Below are 21,909 nucleotides of genomic sequence, written 5' to 3'. Positions count from 1 at the left end.
CATGTGCCACACTGTAAGTGATTCTCACGCCTAATTGAAAAATGTAATGCTGTTAAGGTTATTTAATTATATTTCATGCCACCAAAATTACCTTTTTTCAAAATATCTCTTAGGATCCCAACTGGATCCAATTCTCATTGAATTAAGAGCTGATCCAAATCTAATTGGATCAAGACCGGATCCAAATCTCATTGGATACTGACCGGATCCAAATACAATTCGGTCCAGTCGGGTTCCAAATCTCATTGGTTCCCATTTTGATCCAATCTCATTGGAATCCAATATGTATAAAATTGTGATAAATATTGGATCCCAACTTAGGAAATTGGATCAAATTGTGATATAAATTGGATCCCAATTTACGAAATTGGATCCAATTGGCATTCAAATTTTATAAAATCTATCCTTACTTTATCCAATTTGGATCCCTTTTTGATATAAATTGGATCCTAAATTTTATCGAGAGGTCTTAAAGTAAAAACAAAATTGGATCCAACTGTAATTGGATCCCCGTTTGATCTGTCCAATTTTTGATCACATTCTCCTACATGAAAAAATATCAAAATTAACTAAAAGCGCATGAAAATTAAACAAGTAAAACATCTTCAGAATCTGTTTCAGATGTTAGAGGACTTGGGGTATAATTTCTAGAGTGGCGTGAATGCTAATCAAAATGCGGTATTTGACCATTTTTTGGTTTTTTAGGTGGAGTGGCAGAGCGGTTAGCACTTTCGCCTCGCAGGAAGAGGAGCCGGGTTTGATCCCAGCGTGTGGCACTGGGTGAAAACTCTGAACAACTCCTGCGTTGAGTTTGCAAGTTATCTCCCCACTGGTTTAAGGGGTTTCCCACCCCCGAGCCCTAGGGTTTCCCCTTTCCATAAAAACTTGGGAAGTTAACGGTAATAGTTAGTGTAGGGAGCTGTTGGCTCGCGTGGCATGAAGGGCTTGCCACCACCCTCCTACGCATTATAACCCGGCCACCTGAATTAATGGCTTCAAAAGTCGCTTGATGACTTAGGCCTAAGGTGGTGCCTTGGGTATTAGCCTAGCTGATTATTATTATTATTATTTTTATTAATAATGTCGATATTTCGAACTAAATAGGAAATATAAAATTTCAAATGGCTCAGAATTTTAACTACCCTGCTTTGAGCCATAACTTGCTTTAAGACAATTTAAAACCAAAACAATAAATTAAGAAGGATTGAAAACTGTCTTTTAAGCTTACAAAACACCTTCAAGTTCCAAAAAAAAATAGAAAAAGGTTTAAAAACTACTGCAAAATAAAATATTTTAGATTAAAGATCAATTGTTGACAAGGATTTCGTTTCAAGACCATGATTTTTAAATATAACCTGGGTAAGAAGAAACAAATAAAAGTCAGTAACTACCTCATCTCACTGGAGCTGTATGTAAAAACCATCTTTACCAAAAACTTATTTTGGAATACACTTTCTATAAATTTGAGACCAAAGAAAAAAGGGTAAAGGAAAACGTTTCTGGCGCGAATAGCAGATATCACTGTTAACATGTGTGATGCATAAATAAAGTTGGTCATAGTTGCTAGTACAATGTTTCAGTGACGAGAAAGGAACATGTTATAAAAGTTGGTCAAGAAAAATTAAATAAAGAACAAACAGTTTATATAAGTAAAAATTGACATATACCCATTTTTTTCTGTTGTACTTTCCATTGATGCATTTTGACTAGAAACTTGGTCCATGAAAGACTAATTGTCATTAGTAAAAGTATTAGGAACAGTTTTCATCACAGAGTTATTTTCATTTGATTTTATCACATTCAAGTCTTTTTTCTTCGCGTTTTTTCCAGGCATTAGTATTTTTGCAATTATCATCAATGGTTTCCATCGCAGCCGTGCAGTTATCATCAACGGCATCTATCAGAGTCATGCCGTTATCATCAACGGGATCTATCATAGTGGTACCATTATCATCAACGGGATCTATCATAGTGGTGTCATTATCGTCAACGGGATCTATTATGGAGGTGCCATTATCATCAACGGGATCTATCATAGTGGTGCCATTATTATCAACGGGATCGATCATAGTAGTGCCATTATCATCAACGGAATCTATCATAGTGGTGCAGTTATCAACGGGAGCTATCCGCTAGGTGCTATAAGAAAATTGTCAATGAAAAAATTGTAGAGCGTCACCGAAAACGTACAAATAGCGTTGGCGTGAAAAAAAATACGTGTTTTTCACTGACAAAATACGACTTGAAAAAGTGACAAGTTGGGCAAGCTAAAATAAAAAAAATTTATAGCACCTAGCGGAAAAAATTTAAATTTTCAAAAAACGTGAAACTATTTTTCGATTTAGATGCAGTTTTGGTAGAATGTGTCTCCCAGCACGTATAATGCACAGAACAATTTTCAACTTTCTAGAAAACATTTTTTTTGAAAAAAATCACATTTTCAAGCAAAACAACCACTGTATATTATAGACTATATATTGTATTTATTATATATCATATATTATTAATTATATATTATTAATTATATATTATATGTTATAAATTAATTGTTATTAATTATATGTTTTATATTATATATTTAATATTATTTATTAAATGTTTTATTTTATGTATTTAAGGGGGAAGACTACAGTGGCCATTGTCTACTTTCGCGCAATTTCAAGCTGAACTCTTTTAATTTTGTATTTTATCTTATAAAATTAATATTTAAGTGTATAACAGCCTCTTGTTTAGTGACTAAAATAATTTTGACAATTTAAAATTTAAAAGTAATTAAGTTATTACGTTTAAATTCGGACCCCTGGAGCTAAACAAGTTGGGCAAGCGGACAAACTACCCTTTAGTTAGGACTTCATATCTCGTTAGCTATTAATTTTACAATTATCAAAATTATTTAACGCACTATAGAAAGGTTCATCCTAAAAATAAAAATATAATTCAATCATGTAATTTTTAAAACAGAACGAAAAAGACGCTTTTACTTTATTCTTCCCCCTTAATATTATTTTTTAAATGTTTTATATTATATTTATAATATTATTTTTTAAATATTTTATATTATAAGGGAGTGTAGAGGTCGGCGCGCTACAAAACCCCCATCGAATTATTATTTCACGTTTAATGAATACAAGTTCGCGTGGGGTAATGGTTTTTTAACCGTCATTTAAAAAATGGAGCAGCCCATGTAGATGTTCGTGAGTACTGGAAAATAAAGGGTACTTAGCAAAAGCGTCTCTGAAGTCTCATTTGCAAATCAACAAAAGCGCAATGGCAGGTAAGATTGGTTTAAAAACATATTATTTATGAAATTGTTTTGGTAGTCTAGTTTACCAATAACAATATTCCATAAAACATTTGTAACTAATAATTAATGTATCTTATACGAAATTTACCCTACAAGAAACATTTTAAAGTGGGGCCGATGGGCCTGTGAAAGTGTCCGTTGGGTTATACCCTATTTTTAAATTTTATAGTTTTCTCTAGATACCAGTCCCCGATGTACCACCGAGATTAAAAGTTGGGCTTTCATTTTTAGGACCCAGATGCTAACGTTCTAACTATATGGTATATTTTGATGAATTTGAAATTGCTACAGTAACTGTTACTTACTTTTTTTCCATTTATATCGCAATGAATTATGTACTCGCACTTATATACTCATAAAGATCTAAGGGCTTTCGTAAATATAATAACCGGACATCTGGATATCCTTCCATAATTCAACCTTATAGAGACTACCTTTGTACTGTTTTGTAAGCGACGAATTAATAAAGAAGTAAAAAGTTAATTTTAGGAGTAAACCCACGACTGGCAGCGCCCCTTTTTAAGAAGTTGACTTGATTAAAATATCAATAAAATCATTGGAGATTCTTAACGCGATGCATTTGGTTTATTGAATATATAATCAAACATGTGTATTTAAGTTTAAATTAGAGTTTTTTAAAAATTTCACTAATAGACCAATTAATAAATTATAGTTATGATAATGAAATAATTATCAGCTAGGCTAATAACCAAGCCACCACGTTAGAGACCCAAGTCATTTAATAACTCACTGTGTATTGTAGGTTTCGAACAAATTTTTTATACTGAAGGCAGTGAAGTACTAAAATAAAATTAAAGTGAGGCTCTTGGTCATGTGGAAAGTCGTGATTAAGTTATCGTACGTAATCGAGGAGTCCCGAGACAGAAAAAATAAAAATACTCATAGTTAGTTTATATGACGAATATTCAGGTTAGAATAAAATTAATTTTTAATGGAGCAATATATGACTGAGTTGGCCTATATGTTAGTTTTATAATAGTTTGGATCATTATTGCACGTCTTAAGACATCGGATGTAGCTTAACTATTCTTTAATTAAACGGTGTTTATTTGGAAATTTGTCGTGATGATCATCTTATATTCCATCATTTTATGAAACCTGATCCTGATTGAAGACAAGGTTTCGCATCACACCATTTCATAATATCCATTTCCGAAATTGATTAAGCCACCGAAATATGTGTGTGTAGGATTAAAATTAGTTCAAACTAGAAACCATATCCCTTATTCCATTAATATTTTTATGCTGGTTGAAAATGCGGCTCAAATATCCAAACCAACACACACACACACACATTATATATATATATCGTTTAAACATTTTAGCGCTGTTAGCGGGAATCCCTTAATTTGTTAAGCCCTTCCGTAAAGAATGTGTTGGATTTTATATTCCGAATACAAATTTCTACTTCGAAATTATTTGAAAAGGAAATAACGGCGACCACGTGAACGGCGTAAAACCTATAAACTCTTTCGAACGCGCGATTCAAGCGGCAGTCACGACCGCGGTACAGCAAGCAGTTCTTGTGGTACAAACGGATCTCCACGATCACCGACAGAGAGATAATCAACGACGAATAGATACATCTCCACGACAGCTTCATTTCGATCCAGTCAAGGCTCACCCCCAAAACATTTATCCAACGGCTGCTAAAGACGTAAGCTCTGAGGCTAGGCGCCCACTGGCTCTCCGTTTTGTTTTCCACAAGGCATTGTCTCCGTTACGAACCAAAGGCTTTTGAGACGTTACAAAGAGCAGTGAGCGCCTGCCTTAACGATAAAAGTAAGGTTCCCACAGACCCCGGGAGTACACGTTAACTACTGAAAAACGAACGAGGTGAACATTTATGTTTCAACTGCGACAGTTAAGGACACGTCTCGAAGGACTGCTCGAAATCTCAGAAGAGACCCCGATGTACGAAATGTCAAAGAAGCGGGCACAGCTTAGACCCTCGAATTTTGCAAGGGAAAGAGCCAGGATGAACGATACGACCAGGAATAACAATGTACTTCACGTCTAGGAAAATACGAAAATGACGGGCCCTAACGGCAAGAATTTCCAGGAGGCGTCGATCAACGGTCAACCGACTAAATCCTACGTGGACATGGAAATTCGCACTTCAAGAGAGCGCAGCAAAGGCGATGAATCTAACACAAACCAGTTTCCCCTTTAATAATTATCAGTCGATATGGCTCTGTAAGCGCATGTCACACCGGACAACTGGAAGCCACAGTTCAGGTGGATCAGACCAAGGTGTTGGTTGATATTACGTAGTTTCTGACCTCGTCCAGACGATTCCTTTCTTAATTGTGCAACCGTTGACCGAGGAGCAACACGTTACAATCTTTAGACGCCAGAACGGTATCCGATTGTATAACGAAAGCCTGCGCAAAGAAGCCGACATCTCACACTTGATTAACGCTACCACCTCACCGTGAGGAAACGGACGGGTCAAGCTGTTTAACCGGAAGATCACTCCTGCAACTGCCGCACTATGTATCCATGATGACGAAAAAGCTTGGGACATACGTTTACCACAAGTCCAATGGGAACTAAATAATACACGTCATTAAGCTACCCAAACAACGTCTTTCACATTACTTTTCAACGACGAATCTCGGAGCTCAACCGGAAATCATATGAGCAACGTGATTAAAGACAGTTTTGACGAAACGATATTGTCGCGACGCAATTGAGAACATCAGGATGGATCAGCAAAAACAACGTTCGCGGTATAATGTGAAGCGATGCGAAGCTACACGCTACGAACCGGCAACCGGCGAGCTGCAAGATACAAAGGACCCTACGTGGTTACAAAAAATTTAGCTTTTGGTTACTTGTAGTATTAGTGTGAAATCACCTTCGGTCATTTGTGGGTATATCTAATCATTTAAGTCAAGATTTTCTAGCTACCACGGTTGTCTTGCACGAAACGTCCGTTGAATTGCCACACTCTTCCGGTCAATTGCGAAACACTTCCGGTCAATTGCGAAACACTTCAGGTTAGTTGAGAATCCTTTTGATCAATGGCAGGATATTTCAGTTTGATTTCTTGTAGGCTATTTCCGGTTTCTCAATTGAATTTCTTTTTTGTGATTTTTATCTCAGCAACGTTTTGTGGAGCACATGAATTAGTGTTGTTAGCAGAATTCTGAGTACTAAATAAACAGTGATAATTCAAGTGTCTAAACTTAAATTACTTATAAGTAGAGTTATTAAAGACCGTGAGTTTTATCGACAGATTTCTATGTGAGCAATCTCAATCTAAACTAAACGAATCCCGCTCTCTCCTCGTTCGCTCTCTCTTCAGCGAGCGAGCTTTCTCTAAACGCGGACGGGTAGGCGCTTACGGCGCGACGAACGAGTCTGTCGCGAACGCAGAGGGCTTTCGCTCGCTGTAATCGCTCTTATTGAACGATGGGGTCTCCTCTTTCGCTTCCATCTTTCCAATGAAATTCAGATTTCAAAACAAAGCGTTGGTTTAATCAAATTAACCATACCAAGCCTATTACTATTCTACATTTCCAATTGAAAATAATTTAATCTAACAAAGTTCATATTATTTTAACTCCATTCATATATTATTGTTAAAATAGTGCAGTATAATCACACTATGTTTCTTATTTACTGATGTGTATTTTTCAATTTTTACTTCCGGTGAAACAATCAATTAAATATAAAATTTAAGTTTTATTTATAAATGTTGAAGCTAAATGTGTATTTAATGTTAGGCAACAAATAAGTACTTTCATCATATTTTCAATAAACTTAGTCAACAATTTATTTAAATATAGGGTGTTAAAAATTATCCTAACCTATTTTTTAAAACTGCCTGCCCAATTGAGTTAGGTTAAGCTTTTTAACCACAACTTAATTGAACAATCGGTTTACAAATTAAATAAAAGAACGAAGGTCCGATTTTGGAGGTAGAAGTTGCAGTACCGTTCTCCTCTCAGGGGGGTGACATAACAGCATCCCAAAAGCCATTTTCTCTAAAAATCCCAGTAGATGGCGCTTTAACCGCCAAACCTAATTTTTATTTGTGCACATTTTCAAGGTCGATTTCAAAACTATATGATATGTTTTTCTAGGAAATTTAAAAGGTTAATACTATCGTAAAAAAAATTAACTAAAAAAACCCCCAGTAGACGGCGCATTAATCGTCAAACCTCGAAATTGTTTTCGTGCACCATGTCAAGGCCGAGGTCAAATAAAAAGCTTTTTTTTAAACTGAATTTCATTGGAAAGATGGAAGCGAAAGAGAAGGCTCCATCGTTCAATAAAAAATCAGCTCAATGCGAAAGCGACGGTGAGAGCGATCAAAGGGAGCGAAAGCCCTCTTCGTTCGCGAGAGACTCGTTCGTCGCGCCGTAAGCGGTTACCAGTGATCGCGGCATCTCCACGTTTAGAGAAAGCTCGCTCACTGAAGAGAGAGCGAACGAGGAGAGAGCGTGATTCGTTTAGATTAGATTGAGATTGCTCACATAGAGATCCGTCGGTTCAACTCACCGTCTTTAATAACTCTATTTAAAAGAAGCAAAGTTTCAACACATGAATTATCACTGTTTATTTAGTACTCACAATTTTGCCCACGTCTGCGAGAGTGATTAAAGCGAGCGAAAATCCTCTTCGTTCGCGACAGACTTATTCGTCGCGCCGTAAGCGGCTACCAGTCATCGCGGCATCTCCACGTTTAGAGAAAGCTCGCTCGCTCGCGGGATTTGTGCAGCATAGATTTAGCTCGCTCGCTTAAGAGAGAGCGGGATTTGTGCAGCATAGATTTAGCTCGCTCGCTCATAAATCGTCTTTAGTTGATTTTGTGATATTTTAAGTAATCGATGTGAAATACGCTCAGCAAACAAACAACATAAATATTTTTATCACCCAGAACATGGGTTGGGCTTCGAATACCCGTAACCCGATACTTATGTTTTTTTTTATTTTATTTAACCATAATGTCTAATGTTTTGTAAAAATAAAAAATGTTATATTTATAAAATGTAAAGCGATGTTCTAACCAACAATTTTATCTTCCAATATTTATTCTTTAAAAATGTTTATGGTCAAACTTATTTTGTATCTGTTGTAATTGATAAAACTTATCCAAGTTAAGAGAAAATTTACCAATTCGCTACTGAACACACGATTGGTCCGAAAATAGCTAACCAAGTTACAAATAATGCCTACAATCCAAATTAATTGAAGTGAAAACATTTTGGACTCAAGAGGTCAAAACTTATCGCCAAGTTATTATCTTGATATTGCTTCAAGGTTTATATGAAATAGGTGTACTCCATAATTGTACATCCAATATGTTATAATTTGCCGATTTATTAATTTTAACGTTTTTAACATTTATATGAGTATTGAGTAAAGCGTTTGATAATTTCTAATTTAGTTTTTAAAGTTGACTCTCATAAGACGCCAACCGATATCACCCAAATAATTGGAGACTTTGGACTATATCAAAAACTTTTCACGCTATGGATCATCTTATATGGAATCTTAATAGCTATGACCACAATGTGCATTACCCTGATGACTGCCCGAATGGAATATCAATGTACTGATCCAGAGTTTGAGTACAACCAAAATCAATGTAAAATGACAGTAAACACAACATCACCAACCGTAACTCAGACGAAACTGTGCCATCATTGGACATACAATGGCAGCGATTTCGAGAAAGACTCAACCTTAATCGAAAAGGTTAATCTATATTAATCGATCAATCTTACCTAATAGATAAAAATTATTTTTACGCTCAACGTGAAATATTGAGTTAGATGTCTCTTATTTATGTTAGAATGGACCCAAGTGAGCTTAGCTATATAGTCTTTGTACTTGAAATTATCTCATCGTAGCGGGAGTAGTAGATAAGTCCCTTTTAACGAGTTCAATGACCGATTTTTCCAAGATGGCCGCCAAAACAACCCCAATTTTTTTTCCAAAAACCGGTTTTGACCTTGGGAAATGTCGAAAAACATTTTAATTTTAACCCTAAATTTGACCTTGAAGATGACCTTTGACCTCGACGCTTGACCCCTGACCACAACAACTAAACCTCGATCTATCACACCAACAAGTTTGGACACGATCGGACGAGACCGGACCGAGATATCGGGGGTAATGTCTGACCCCCCACCATTACTTATGTTCATTTACTTTTCTCATTTTTAGCAATTTAAAATGCTAATTAGTTAATTGCGAGATAGGGAAACCTTCGCTTTATAGCCTTGGCCACTTTTGGCCCCACCCAAAATACTTTAAACAACTAATAAACGAGTCTAAACTTCAATTTTTTTACTTTTTGGAGATAAATAAATAATTACACAATATCCGCCCGAGATATAGCCACTTATTTTTTTACCCCGGACGAAATAAAATAAATTTATTTACTTTTGTAGATACATTTTTTTTTTACATTTGCAATACAAAAGTACAATCTTCCCCCTAATAGTTTGTTGGTTTTCAATAGTAAACGAAAACATTCTAAAGTAACATAATCAAATAAAACAATTTTTTTTAAAATAATAAATTAATTACATAATAAACAATCAAAAACAATCAATACATAACTAATTAACATTTTAAAACCTTACAATGGGCTTGCTTTTGCGATATCCGCCAGAGATTTAGTCGCTAATATATTATAAAAAAATTCAGTTTATTTACTTTTAAAGATACAATGTTTTAGCGATTCAAATGAATAATTTTATTCACCTGCAATAAAACCGTATTACTTTATCAATATAAAGTAATTCTTATTTTTTTTGAAGATACAATGGAAAACGGTTTAAGTTCTGTAATCAATAAAAATTCCAAAAACAATTTATTTAAAATAAATAAAAAATAATTATCTTTCTTTTAAATTAAAAATAGCAAAATTGTTAATACCTTAACACGTAGATAGAATTTTCTCTGACTATTCACAGTAAACGAACGGGTATTTATTGGTGGCTAAATTAAAACAAAATTAAGTTTAATAATTTTAATTGTTTTTAAATTAAATATTACTTACTTGATTTGATTTATAATTTTAACTTTCTGTTGAACAGCGTTACCAGAATAACGCTCTATAAAATTCTGCCACATTGTTAACTATCAAATATCTATATATCTTTAAATTCATAAATTAAAATTACCTCTAGGATAGCACTGGTTCAACATTCAATTGCATTTTTCAACCTTGTAGAAGTATATTAATACCCACCCCTTAATTATCGTCACGTGTAAACGTTATCAACTACAATTACAGCCTTGTAAAACTAGTTTGGATTTTTGAACAATTGACTAATTATATCACGCAAACGCAAAAATGTTTATTATCATCTGGCATCGTTGATCCTACTCTATTTTTTACTCACTTTCGCATCTCCGCGCCAGATGGAATTAATCAATAAATTATAAACGCAGATCACGTTTCGCCAGGAGACATTCCACAGAGCGAATGAGAAGAAAAAACCTGTTTTTACAAACAAACGCTAGGTATTAATAAAATATCAATTAATAAATCCTCTTATTTTAAACAAAATTGTAAATAAAAATGATTTGTTTTAAAAAACAAAGCATATTAACAACTTACTTTTAAAGATACAATCTTTTATAATACTTTTCCAAAGAAAAGTCTATAAATTAGATTGTTTTCCTGCGAGTTAAAGGTATTGAGCCAGCTTATAAACCAATTTATAGAATCTGATTCTTCGATATGTACTATCTTGGGGATTTTGTCAAAGGTTGGGGAATTTTTTGAACATGATTTAGAAATTTGGGATTTTGAGGTAGTGAGAAATGGGATAAGTGTGTGGTCTGTTTTTTCGTGAAAAATACGATTGTGAATATTTATTTTTTGATTTGAGAGAATTTGGGTTCTGAGCTTAGTGTTGATAGAGGGACAGAGGCGGTTTAGCTGTGCGGCTATAGTAACTAGCTGCGCATCGGCGCTTCTGGTCTTATGTGAGGTGTTAGGAAATATCTCTTCAGCAGATTTTATGCGTCGTTCAGAGTGGTTTATAATGTCTGATACATGGCGTATGTTTGCTTCTGACCAGCTTATACCGAGGTTTATCTCAATATATGGGTTATTGAAGAGCGGTTCTTTTAGTATTTCATCGAAGGTGTTTGGGGGTCGCGTGATTGGTCCAAGGGTTCTCCAGGTATTTAAGATAGAGCAATAGAATTTTTGAGTGTTTGTTTTGTTGAGAGGCATTTTATAAAGTAGGGCTTCAATGTCGTAGCGATGGGGGTTGCTTTGTTTTACGTTGTACATGAATAATTCGGTTTCGGCTTGGTACTGAGTAGAAAGGATACGTTTTATTGTTTGAAGGTGAAATTTGTGTTTTTGGGCTGGTAAGTCTGATAGTCCGATTCCACCGTTTTTGCTCGGTTGGCAAATTACGTTTAAGGGCAGCCAATGTTTTTTATCATTCCATATAAATTTGCTACAGGTGGAAATTATTTTAGTTTCGAAAGAATGTGGAAGAAAGATACATGGTAGGAAGTACCATATTTCGAAAGTTCATTATTGCATAGAAGTGCTCTACTCTTATAGGAAAGATTCTCAACGATGTTGGATTTCGCCATTAAGTTGGTTTTTAGGTTATCGAGGAAAGTTAAGATTATATTTTCTTGCCAATTTTTAAATGGTGCAAATTCAATTCCTAAGATTTTTAATTTTTCATTGGACCAAATGAGATCTAACGGTGTGTCGGTTCTATTAAACCAACCTCCCAGCCATAATCCGTTGCTCTTTTGCATGTTAAAACGCGCATTACTGACATGGAGTATATTGTTAATTTCGTAATGCTTAAGATTAAATATTTAGTTTACAAAAACGGTTCACTTATATCGCATAACAGCCAGTAATTTTTTGTTTTTAACTCAAAAATTGGGTCAAAGGATTTTATAAATAAATTTATGTAACGTAAAAAGACTACAGTAATATTACAGAGAACATAAATGTGAGGGAACGTTGGGTTTGTGGCATGACAAAAAGGACAGCGGCGGGGAAAGTCTGGTATAAAATGGCTCGCGATGTCTGGAGTCAGTATTTTTCCGTAAACCAGTCGGTATAGAAGATTGTTTTCCTGGGCGTTAAAAGAATTGGACCAGCCATAAGACCAATTAATTCGGTCATCGCTGGTGCAATTTATTATTTGTGGAATCATAATCTTGGGGTTAGAGTTTTTTGAGTATATGTTGCCAATTCTTTTTTTGGTAATGGTTTGAAATTGTAATGTTTTGTTTTAAAAATGTTTATTAATTGTGTATTGATTGTTTTTGATTGATTATTATGTAATTAATTTATTATTTAAAAAAAAGCTATTTATTTGATTATGTTACTTTAGAATGTTCTCGTTTACTATTGAAAACCAACAAACTATCCTATTTGGGGAAAATTGTACTTTTGTATTGCAAATGTTAAAAAAAAATTATTTACAAAAGTAAATAAATTTATTTTATTTCGTCCGGGGTAAAAACTAAGTGGCTACATCTCGGGCGGATATTGTGTAATTATTTATTTATCTCCAAAAAGTAAATAAATTGAAGTTTAGACTCGTTTATTAGATATTTAAAGTATTTTGGGTGGGGCTACAATTGACAAGGTTATAAAGCGAAGGTTGAACAATTTACGGGTTGTTTCGCATTAAAGAATTTGTTTCCCTATCTCGTAATTAACTAATTAGCATTTTAAATGAATAAATATGAAAAAAAAATTATAACCAGAAGTAACTAAACGTAAGTAATCGGGGGGGGTCAGATATTACCGCCGATATCTCGGTCCGGTCTCGTCCGACCGTGTCCAAACTTGTTGGGGTGATAGACCGAGGCTTAGGGGTTGTGGACAGAGGTCAAGCGTCGAGGTCAAAGGTCATCTTCATGGTTAAATTCAGGGTTCGACTTTTCCCAAGGTCAAAACTGGTTTTTGGAAAACAATTTTGGGTTATTTTGGCGGCCATCTTGGAAAAATCGGTCATTGAACTCGTTAAAAGGGACTTATCTACTACTAGCGGGCTCTAGTCTGGAATTAGAGAAATACATCAAGGAAAATAGATAGAAGGTTAATAAAGTCTGAATGATAAAACTTATAAATAACAAAGCCTTTTTCTTTCGAGTGAAGACTGATTAAATAAAGAAAACGATAATTATTAAAATTTTAGCTTCCAGTGATTTTAAATAACAGGAAGATATTTTAATGAGACATAAAAGCAATCAATGATTTGAAATTTAATATAAATTTTTTGCGATAAACATTATAAACAAATTTACTAAAATCATTATTTAAATATGTTAAAATTCAAACCAGATTATTGAAAATATAATTTTACCTATAATTAAATCAACGTACTCCTTCTACGAGAAACAATCTCTAGAGGTCTTTATATTGTGGATATTTTTAATTATTGAAGAACATAATTTTTGGTAAAGGTTTTTTTTGATAATTTGAAACTTAAGTGGCGATAAAAGGTCAAATTTATTTTCTGTTCATACTGGTATATTATGTGTTGTTTTCTGATCTTTACAGTTCGATCTAGTTTGCGAAAGAGAGTGGTATATATCTGTGGCCAGTTCGGCTCAGCAATTTGGTAATCTTTTAACTGGAATGTCCGCATCTTACCTTTGCGACAGGTGAGCCCACTTTTTGTTTACTAAACAGGGCAGTAGGTTTTAACCTGGTTTGACTCTGAAGGGATACATGTGAGAGTTTGCTGTAAGAGACTTTACGTGTGTTTGTGTGTTTCGGGATCTCCTCATTATCTCATTGAAGCGCTGAAAGTAGTTAAGACAGTTTTTGAAATTTTTTTTCAATATGTAGATTTGGAAGACGACCAATATGTTTAGTAAGTCTCATTCCCGGGGCAATTGGAGTGTTCATGTTGGTGTTCGCGAAGGACGTCGAGCTCTACATTGTGGCCAAGTTTTTCTGCGGATTTACCGGAATGTCAGTAAATTACGTGCTTATGGTTATTCGTAAGTTCACCTTTTTCTAAAAGCTTTTAATCGTACCATGTTTGTAGACGTTTCTGATTTGGTGTTTAGTGATGGAGATGTGCACAGAGAAAAATCGAGGATTCTTTGGCATCGTGGTGGGCAGTTTCGGATACTCGATTGGGTACACTCTGCTGCCGGGTCTCTACTATTACATTCGAGACGAACATCACTTTCACATCTTCTTAGCTTGCTTGTTTTGCTTTGTTGTTTTATTTTCCTGGTAAGAAGTTTCGCTTACCATTCTTTAAATATTACTATTCAAGAAAAGAAAACTACGTAAAATATTCAATTCGAGCAATTTACTTAAAGCTGGTCGCCTTTTTTTTTTAAGCCAAAAGAAAGTTTAAGACCACACACGAAATCGTGGAAGAATCCGAGATAACCGATTCAGACAAAAGACATTTTAACAGTATGACGAAAATCTATAATATCGTCTGGCCACAAATCTTATTCAGAAAATAAATTTTTAATCAATATGGAATAAACAAAACGCCAAAGTTCGTAAGTTGAAGCAAATAAACAATTATATAGATTGAGCCTTTGTGTTTAAAAATTTTAAAGAATGACCTGGCTTTATATTATCAAAAGGCTCGTTCCTGAATCTCCAAGATGGCTGTTGGTGGAACAGAAAAAGCAAAAGTGCTTCAAGTTAATCAAATGGATTAGAAAAGTGAACCGACTTCCTATAGACGAAAATCAAATTAAAGCTGACCTGGAAATAATAAGCAACGAAATTCAGGTTGGCATTAAGCTTAATTTCATATATTTAATTGTTTTTAATATTATTTGTTTTAATTCTTTTCCCAAATTCAGATCAATAAAAAAGGTGAAAGCCAATTTTTTGTGATATATAACGCAAAGAAATAAATTCTCCAAATTAGGCATATATTAAGCTTGAGAGAAATAAATGCAGTTCTTCAGCAAATAAGCCTGTTAAAAACTTAAGACAAACGATCTCATGAATATGACTCTCAAGGATGGAAGGAAATATCACGGTTAACAGTGCATTCTCATAAAAATACAAAAGTATTTCCCTAGCTTAAGCTTAGTTTTTTTTTCCAACTAGTCGGTCATTTTCATCACAATATTGCTCCCGTAATCTTAACTCCATAACCAAACCAGTACATCATATGAATACTTATAAAGATGTTAACTATGAAATTGTTTGACTTCAAACAGGTACAAGTCAAGAAATCTAATAGCCCTGGAATCAGAATGTTTAAAATATTTCATGGTAAAGAAATGACCAAAAGATCGTTGATTATATTTTTAGGCTGGTAAGTTGGTATGATTATTTATATACTGAATTGATTTTGTATACAATGACTAAGGAATGTTTGAAGCACGTACTGTAAAACATATTTTGGCACTAACTATATCTGACAAGAAAACTGGCGGATATATATTTTTTAAATGTTTTGAAACTTCCACCAATGTTAAAATAGATAGCACTCGATGCCAATGTTTGTGTATTTTTCTAGTAATACCCCAAAAGCTGTGGAATGTACACTGTTAAAAATTACTGTAGCTTCCTGTTAAATTCCTGTTAAATTTTAACAGGTAAATTCCAGTACCAACTTTTACCGTTAGAGTTACTAGATAGTTGCTGTACGCAACAGCTATAGTCCTGTTCGTCGATTAACCGTTATATTAACAGTAAATTTTCGGTAATACCGTGTAACCGACCGCTTGAGCCCGCCATCTTGTTGAGGTTGCAGTTTTCACTAGTTTCAAAGTGTAACGGCTTTGCCGTGGTGCAATTGAAGATAATCGTATCACGGCACACAAATTATCATCAAATACAAAATAGTGAGTAGAATTTTAAATTTCATTATTTTAAAGTAATAATTAAGTTAATAATGGGGCCATTTTAGTTAAGTAGATATTTGTATTGTGTATTTGGTCAAGAATGTATTTATTTATGCTTGATTGGTATAAACAAATCGCCTAGGCTTAACTCAATAACGCGTCAATTTTTAAATTATCCCGATAAACGCTATAATTTGAAACTTTAATTTTTGGGTTCAATAATTATGATTCTGAGTGATAAATTTGTATATATTATAGTTATCACTTTGAAGGAAAACAGCAGGTAAAAAAAACACTTAGCCAACTTAATACTGTAATATATACAAATATTTCACCCAGAATCTCAATTATTGAATCTAAAAATATTTAGCATAGCTATTTTATTATTACCCTAGTCAGACTTAGGGAAGGTTGTTTTAAGTTATGATTCAAATGAATTGGGAAAAAAATTGCTTTAGCTTTTAAATATATTTTACACGACGATGGATACCAAAATTTCAAACTTAAATTTAGTAAAAGCTTGCTAAATGAAATTTTTTCACTCGTTAACATATTCAATGGGTGAATAGAAGACTTCGCTCTGAAAACACTGAAGCTTCCATCAGTCCAGTAACTTTACCCTATGCAAATTTTTCATCACGTCAATTGAACCAAAAACATTTTCTACGTTATTAGTACTTTGCACAGCTATTCTGACTTGAACCTGGTTTTTTAATGCTTGTTGAATTGAATGGATAAATTACTTCAGATTTTATATAGGTTGGATAGAAAAAAATCTTATTCCAAAGCTGAAGTATATTTTTTTTATTTAACACCATCACTTGAAAACAACCTTGCCCAAGTCTGATAAGCTGCGTTGGGTAATTTTTCGATTCAATAATTGCAATTCTGGATAAAAAATGGCATTTAATTAAGTTATCGCATTGAAAGAAGCTTCAGTGTTTTCATAGTGAAATGTAAGGGAAGTTGGCTTTAAATATAGTGTAAAATTACCTTTGTTATTCTATGTTCACCCATTGAGTATGGTAGCAGATGAAAAAAAATAATTAGCCAAACTAATACTGTAATATATGCAAATATTTCACTCAGAATCAAAATTATTGAATCCAAAAAATATTTAGCTATTTTATTATTACCCTACAGAGCTAGTCAGACTTAGGGAAGCTTGTTTTAAGATAAGTTAAAAATGAATTTGGAAAAAAAAATTGCTTGAGCTTTTAAATTTACGATACAGAGTGGATCACATTTAATTTGATGATTCTGAGTGAAAAATTTGCATAAGTCAAAGTTATTGGATTGGGCATGGTTGTTTTTTAAGTGATGGTGTTCAATTTTTAAAAAAATTACTTCAGCTTTTAAATAAGATTTTTTTTGATCCACCCTATATCATTTATATAAAACCTGAAATAATTTATTTTTTTGATTCTAATTTAACCATCACTTTAAAAACCTTGTGCAAGTCAGAATAGTTGTGTAGAGTACTAATAACGTAGATAAATATTTCTTGGTTCAGTTATGTGTAGGGAAGCTTGTTTTAAGATATGGTTAAAATTAATTTGGAAAAAAAAATGCTTGAGCTTTTAAAATATATGATACTGGGTGGATACCAAAATTTCAAAATAAAATTTAATAAAAGCTTGCTAAATGAAAATTTTTCACTTCCTAACATATTCAATGGGTGACCACAAACTTAAAAAGATAATTTTCAACTATATTGAAAGGCAACTTCCCTTAATTATCACCCTGAAAACACTGAAGTTTCCTTCAATCCAATAACTTTAAAATATGTAAATTTTTCACTCGAACCATCACATTAACTGAACCAAGAAATATTTATCTCTGTTAATAGTTCTCTACACAGCTATTCAGACTTGCAAAGTTTTTAAAGTGATGGTTAAATTAGAATAAAAAAAATGATATGTAAATGATATAGGGTGGATACAAAAAAAATCTTATTTAAAAGCTGAAGTATTTTTTTTGAAATTGAACACCATCACTTAAAAACAACCTTGCCTAAGTTTGAATACCTGTGTTGGGTAATTTTAAGGTGGTTACGTATTTTTTTCTCTTCAATAATTGTGATTCTGGAAAATAAAACTGCATATAATAAAGTTATGGCAGTGAAGGAAGTTTTTACATTGAAATGCAAGGGAAGTTGCCTTTAAATATAGTTAAAAATTATCTTTGTTGTCTATTGGGTATGGTAGTAGATGAAAAATTTTATTTAACCAACTTAATACTGTAATATATGATTTTTTTATAACCCAGAACCACAATTATTGGACCAAAAGATATTTAACCACTTCATTATTTTAAAAAGTTGGCGAAATGAAAATTTTACACCTGCTACCATATTCAATGGTTGAACACAAACTAATGATGTTTATTTTCAGCTACATTTAAAGGAAGCTATTTTATTTCACTACGATAACTTTAATATATTCAATTTGTTTTGCCCTAAATCACAATTATTGAATCCAAAAATATTTAACCACCCTTTTATTACTTTACATAGTTATTCAGACTTTGGCAAAGTTGTTTTTAAGTGATGGTATCAAATTGAAAAAAAAGCTCTAGCGTGTATACCACCAAAATTTCACTTATTTTAAAATTTAAGTTATTGTTTTAACACCTCTAAAAAACCACCTTGCCCAAGTCTTGAAGTAAGGGATTACATTTTCTTTATTCAATAAATGTGATTCTGGGTGAAATGTAAGAGAAGTTGCCTTTAAATATCTTCAAAAATTATCTTTCTTAGTCTGTGGTCACCCATTGAGTAAGCTAGGTGAAAAAAAAATCCATTTAGCTCCCTTTTTAAAATTGAGTTGGAAATTTGGTTATCTATTTAAACTTTTTTAATAAAAATAATTGCAATTGTATTTTAATTTTAAAGAACCTGCCTAAAATCTTAATGACTATGCTTAATGTGCATATGTTTTGGTTCAATAATTGTGATTTTGTATGAAGAATTTCCAGTTATTAAAATTATTATATTGTTTAGCTGCAGTACACTCATAGAAGACATTGAACACTGCTGAAGAGTTTAATTCAAATTGAAAAATATTTTGGCTGAATTTATTAAAATCAAGGTTGAGAAATGGAAACAGCTGGATTCCAGGATTTGACTAAAGTTTCATCTCGAGTATCTCCATCAATGGCAATCAGACAATAAGTATTTTTAGTAAAAAGAATCTTGGTGAGGTTTATGCGCTTTTTGATGTTTTAAAAATTTTGTTCACATAACCTGATTTGATTCAATTGATGTATCATGTTTTTCAAATAAAAAAGTAGTAATTAATATTTGGAATTAATTTTGGGTAAGCCTATAGCCCCAGCATAATTTTTGCAACAACAGGATAATAAAGTTCTATTGTTAAATTACCGTAAACGTAATGGGAAATTTCATGTTGGAACAACAGCAATTTCAAATTTACTGTTAATGGTACTTCATATTTCTCGTGTCTAGAACAGGTTTTTACTTGCTACGTTTACAGGAAAAAATACCTGTAATTTTACAGGAATTTTCCTGGTAATTTTCTGCCAGGTAAATTCCTGTAAATTTTAACAGCAATTTTTAACAGTGTAGAAAACCGCATTTTTAAACGTAGAAGCACTAAAATACTTTAATATTTTGTCATAATATCGGCACGCGACACGTGGAAGCCGTTTTAGACACCGGGAACATTTGGAAACCATGAATTACGTTTATTTTCCAAGAATTGATTTCTTTGTTCGGTATTTATGCCAATAAAATCGTAACACGCGAAGTCAAAATCTATACTTTATTTGAAATCTACATACCGCAATAATTTCTTAAATTTGATGAAACCGTTCAAAGATGTTTCTCAACTTTCAACTTGCTGCAATGCAGAGGAACTTATGAGGATCAATTTTTTATTTTGTAGGTTCGTGACCTGTTTTATTGACATCGGAGGTGCTCTCACTGTTGATGCTCTGGGAGGCAGTCTTTTCCTGGACGTCTTCCTTTTATCCGTTATCGAATTACCAAGTATGTTCTTCTGTTTGGGAGCAGAAAGGTTCCTGGGCCGAAAGTGTCTACTTGGTGGATTTCTACTCATCACCGCTGTCGTTTACTTTGTGACAATCACTGTGCCCAAAAGTAACTCAATTTTTTTAGAATAGCTAACATTGTTATGAAAATTAACATTACTTGAAAAAACCCCACCAGAAACCTTTTTTTTAATCCATTAAGGCCGTGAAATAAATATATTATCAATCTTGAATTTAATTCTGGTGGTCGGCTATAATTAGTACGAGGGTGTAAGAAAACCTTTATGCAATGCGAGCCTACAGCTCTCTACACTTACTATATCGAATTTGTTTGCTCTCCACAAGATCAAAGTGTTAAAAGTTCCCATTTTCAATCAAGAGTTAAATAGTAAAAATATAGAGATTTGGACTCTCTTTTTAACAAATGAAGAATATTTCGGTCAATTTTGGAATCCTAATGCGAATTTGTATCAGCTACGACTACGTGGTCGGTTGAAAATATTACCAGACAAAAGCTTAAGCTTAAATAGTTGTAAAATATCATACTTTCAAATAAAATATTTAATACTTTTGTTTAAAAACATTCAATTCAACTTGTTATACAAAGGCTACACAAACCTTCGCGGTTGAAATATGGAGTTAGTTAGCTCTCATTGGTTGTATATACTGTGACGTCACGCTTTCATTTTAAAAGATCAAAATATCTGATCTGGTACTGAAATAATTTCGTAAAATTACCACAGAATCTTTAGTTCTTCTTAGCAAAATATTAGCGTTCAAAAACTGCAACGATGAATGTCCCGAAGATTTGTATCGATAATCTCCATTTGTTAATCGAAAATGGGGCTTCAGGTTATATTTATCCTTGAACTACCTTCCCGGTTTTTGACTAGAACCGCGCATTGTAAATTATTTAAGAAATCAAAATTGGTTTAAGGCCAATCAACAATATTCGCCACCGTCTTTGATAATGGTTTTTAAAGAATAAAAATATTTGTAGGTTTTACCCCGGCGCGAATGTTTCTGGTAGTTTTGGCCAGATTTTGCATAGTATCCAGCTACAATTTTCTGCATCTGTACACGCCAGAGCTGTTTCCGACCAATTTATGAACCACTGGGGTGGGAATCGCCGCCGGAATCGCCAGTGTGGGGGCTATTTTGGCGCCCTTTTTAATTGAAGTCGTAAGTGCAGAACCTATTCGATAAAATTTTATTCTTTGTTAAATGGTTTGTTCTTTCAGACGGAGTATACAAACCTGTCGGTGACGTTTGGAATATTCCGTATCCTCACTGTCGCCAGTGGCGCTTTGATCTTCTTTCTGCCCGAGACAAAGAACAAGAAACTCCCGGAGACTCTGGATGATGTCAGTTCGATAAAGGTTGAAACAACACCAAAATATACCAAATCTCTTGACGATTAAATATGGTTTAGTATACCTTGTGTAAAATACTTTGTACTGTACATTTCGTATGAAATATTTGTTTACACGTCACAGGTAAAATCTTATAACATTCCCTCTGACTTATTTATTTTTTATATTCAAAAGTAGCACTTTTCATAGATCTAAACTCAAAACGAACGTAGATATTAGAAAATAACCATTTAAAATAAACTCCGACCAATCATAGATATCCTCTTTTTCACAGGTTTACGCGGTGGAAGTACTAATGGAAGTCTCCTAGTAGGATAATATATTTATCGGCCTATTAATTTGAGGGTTTTGTTAAAATAAAAATCAATTGTTAGAGGAAGTATTTCCCCATTAACTGAT

The 21,909-nt window shown here is 33.4% G+C and overlaps 1 protein-coding gene across 1 annotated transcript; it reads left to right on the top strand.

The window, feature by feature from the left end:
* Nucleotides 1-7,573: 7,573 nt before the first annotated feature.
* Nucleotides 7,574-21,500, top strand: LOC149951604 (solute carrier family 22 member 3-like). Its single transcript, XM_090169613.1, has 9 exons — nt 7,574-7,634; nt 8,724-9,034; nt 13,851-13,954; nt 14,142-14,271; nt 14,344-14,537; nt 14,906-15,056; nt 15,497-15,594; nt 20,032-20,246; nt 21,379-21,500. Exons 1-9 carry the CDS (start codon nt 7,574-7,576, stop codon nt 21,498-21,500), a joined length of 1,386 nt encoding a protein of 461 aa, XP_090025739.1.
* The last annotated feature ends 409 nt before the right edge of the window (nt 21,501-21,909 follow it).

The sequence above is a fragment of the Leiobunum rupestre genome, chromosome 3, assembly GCF_980474605.1.
Source record: "Leiobunum rupestre chromosome 3, qqLeiRupe1.1.hap1, whole genome shotgun sequence".
NCBI lineage: Eukaryota > Metazoa > Arthropoda > Arachnida > Opiliones > Sclerosomatidae > Leiobunum > Leiobunum rupestre.
The sequence above is the reverse complement of the archived record's forward strand: the minus strand, read 5'-3'. Positions and strand labels throughout refer to the sequence as shown.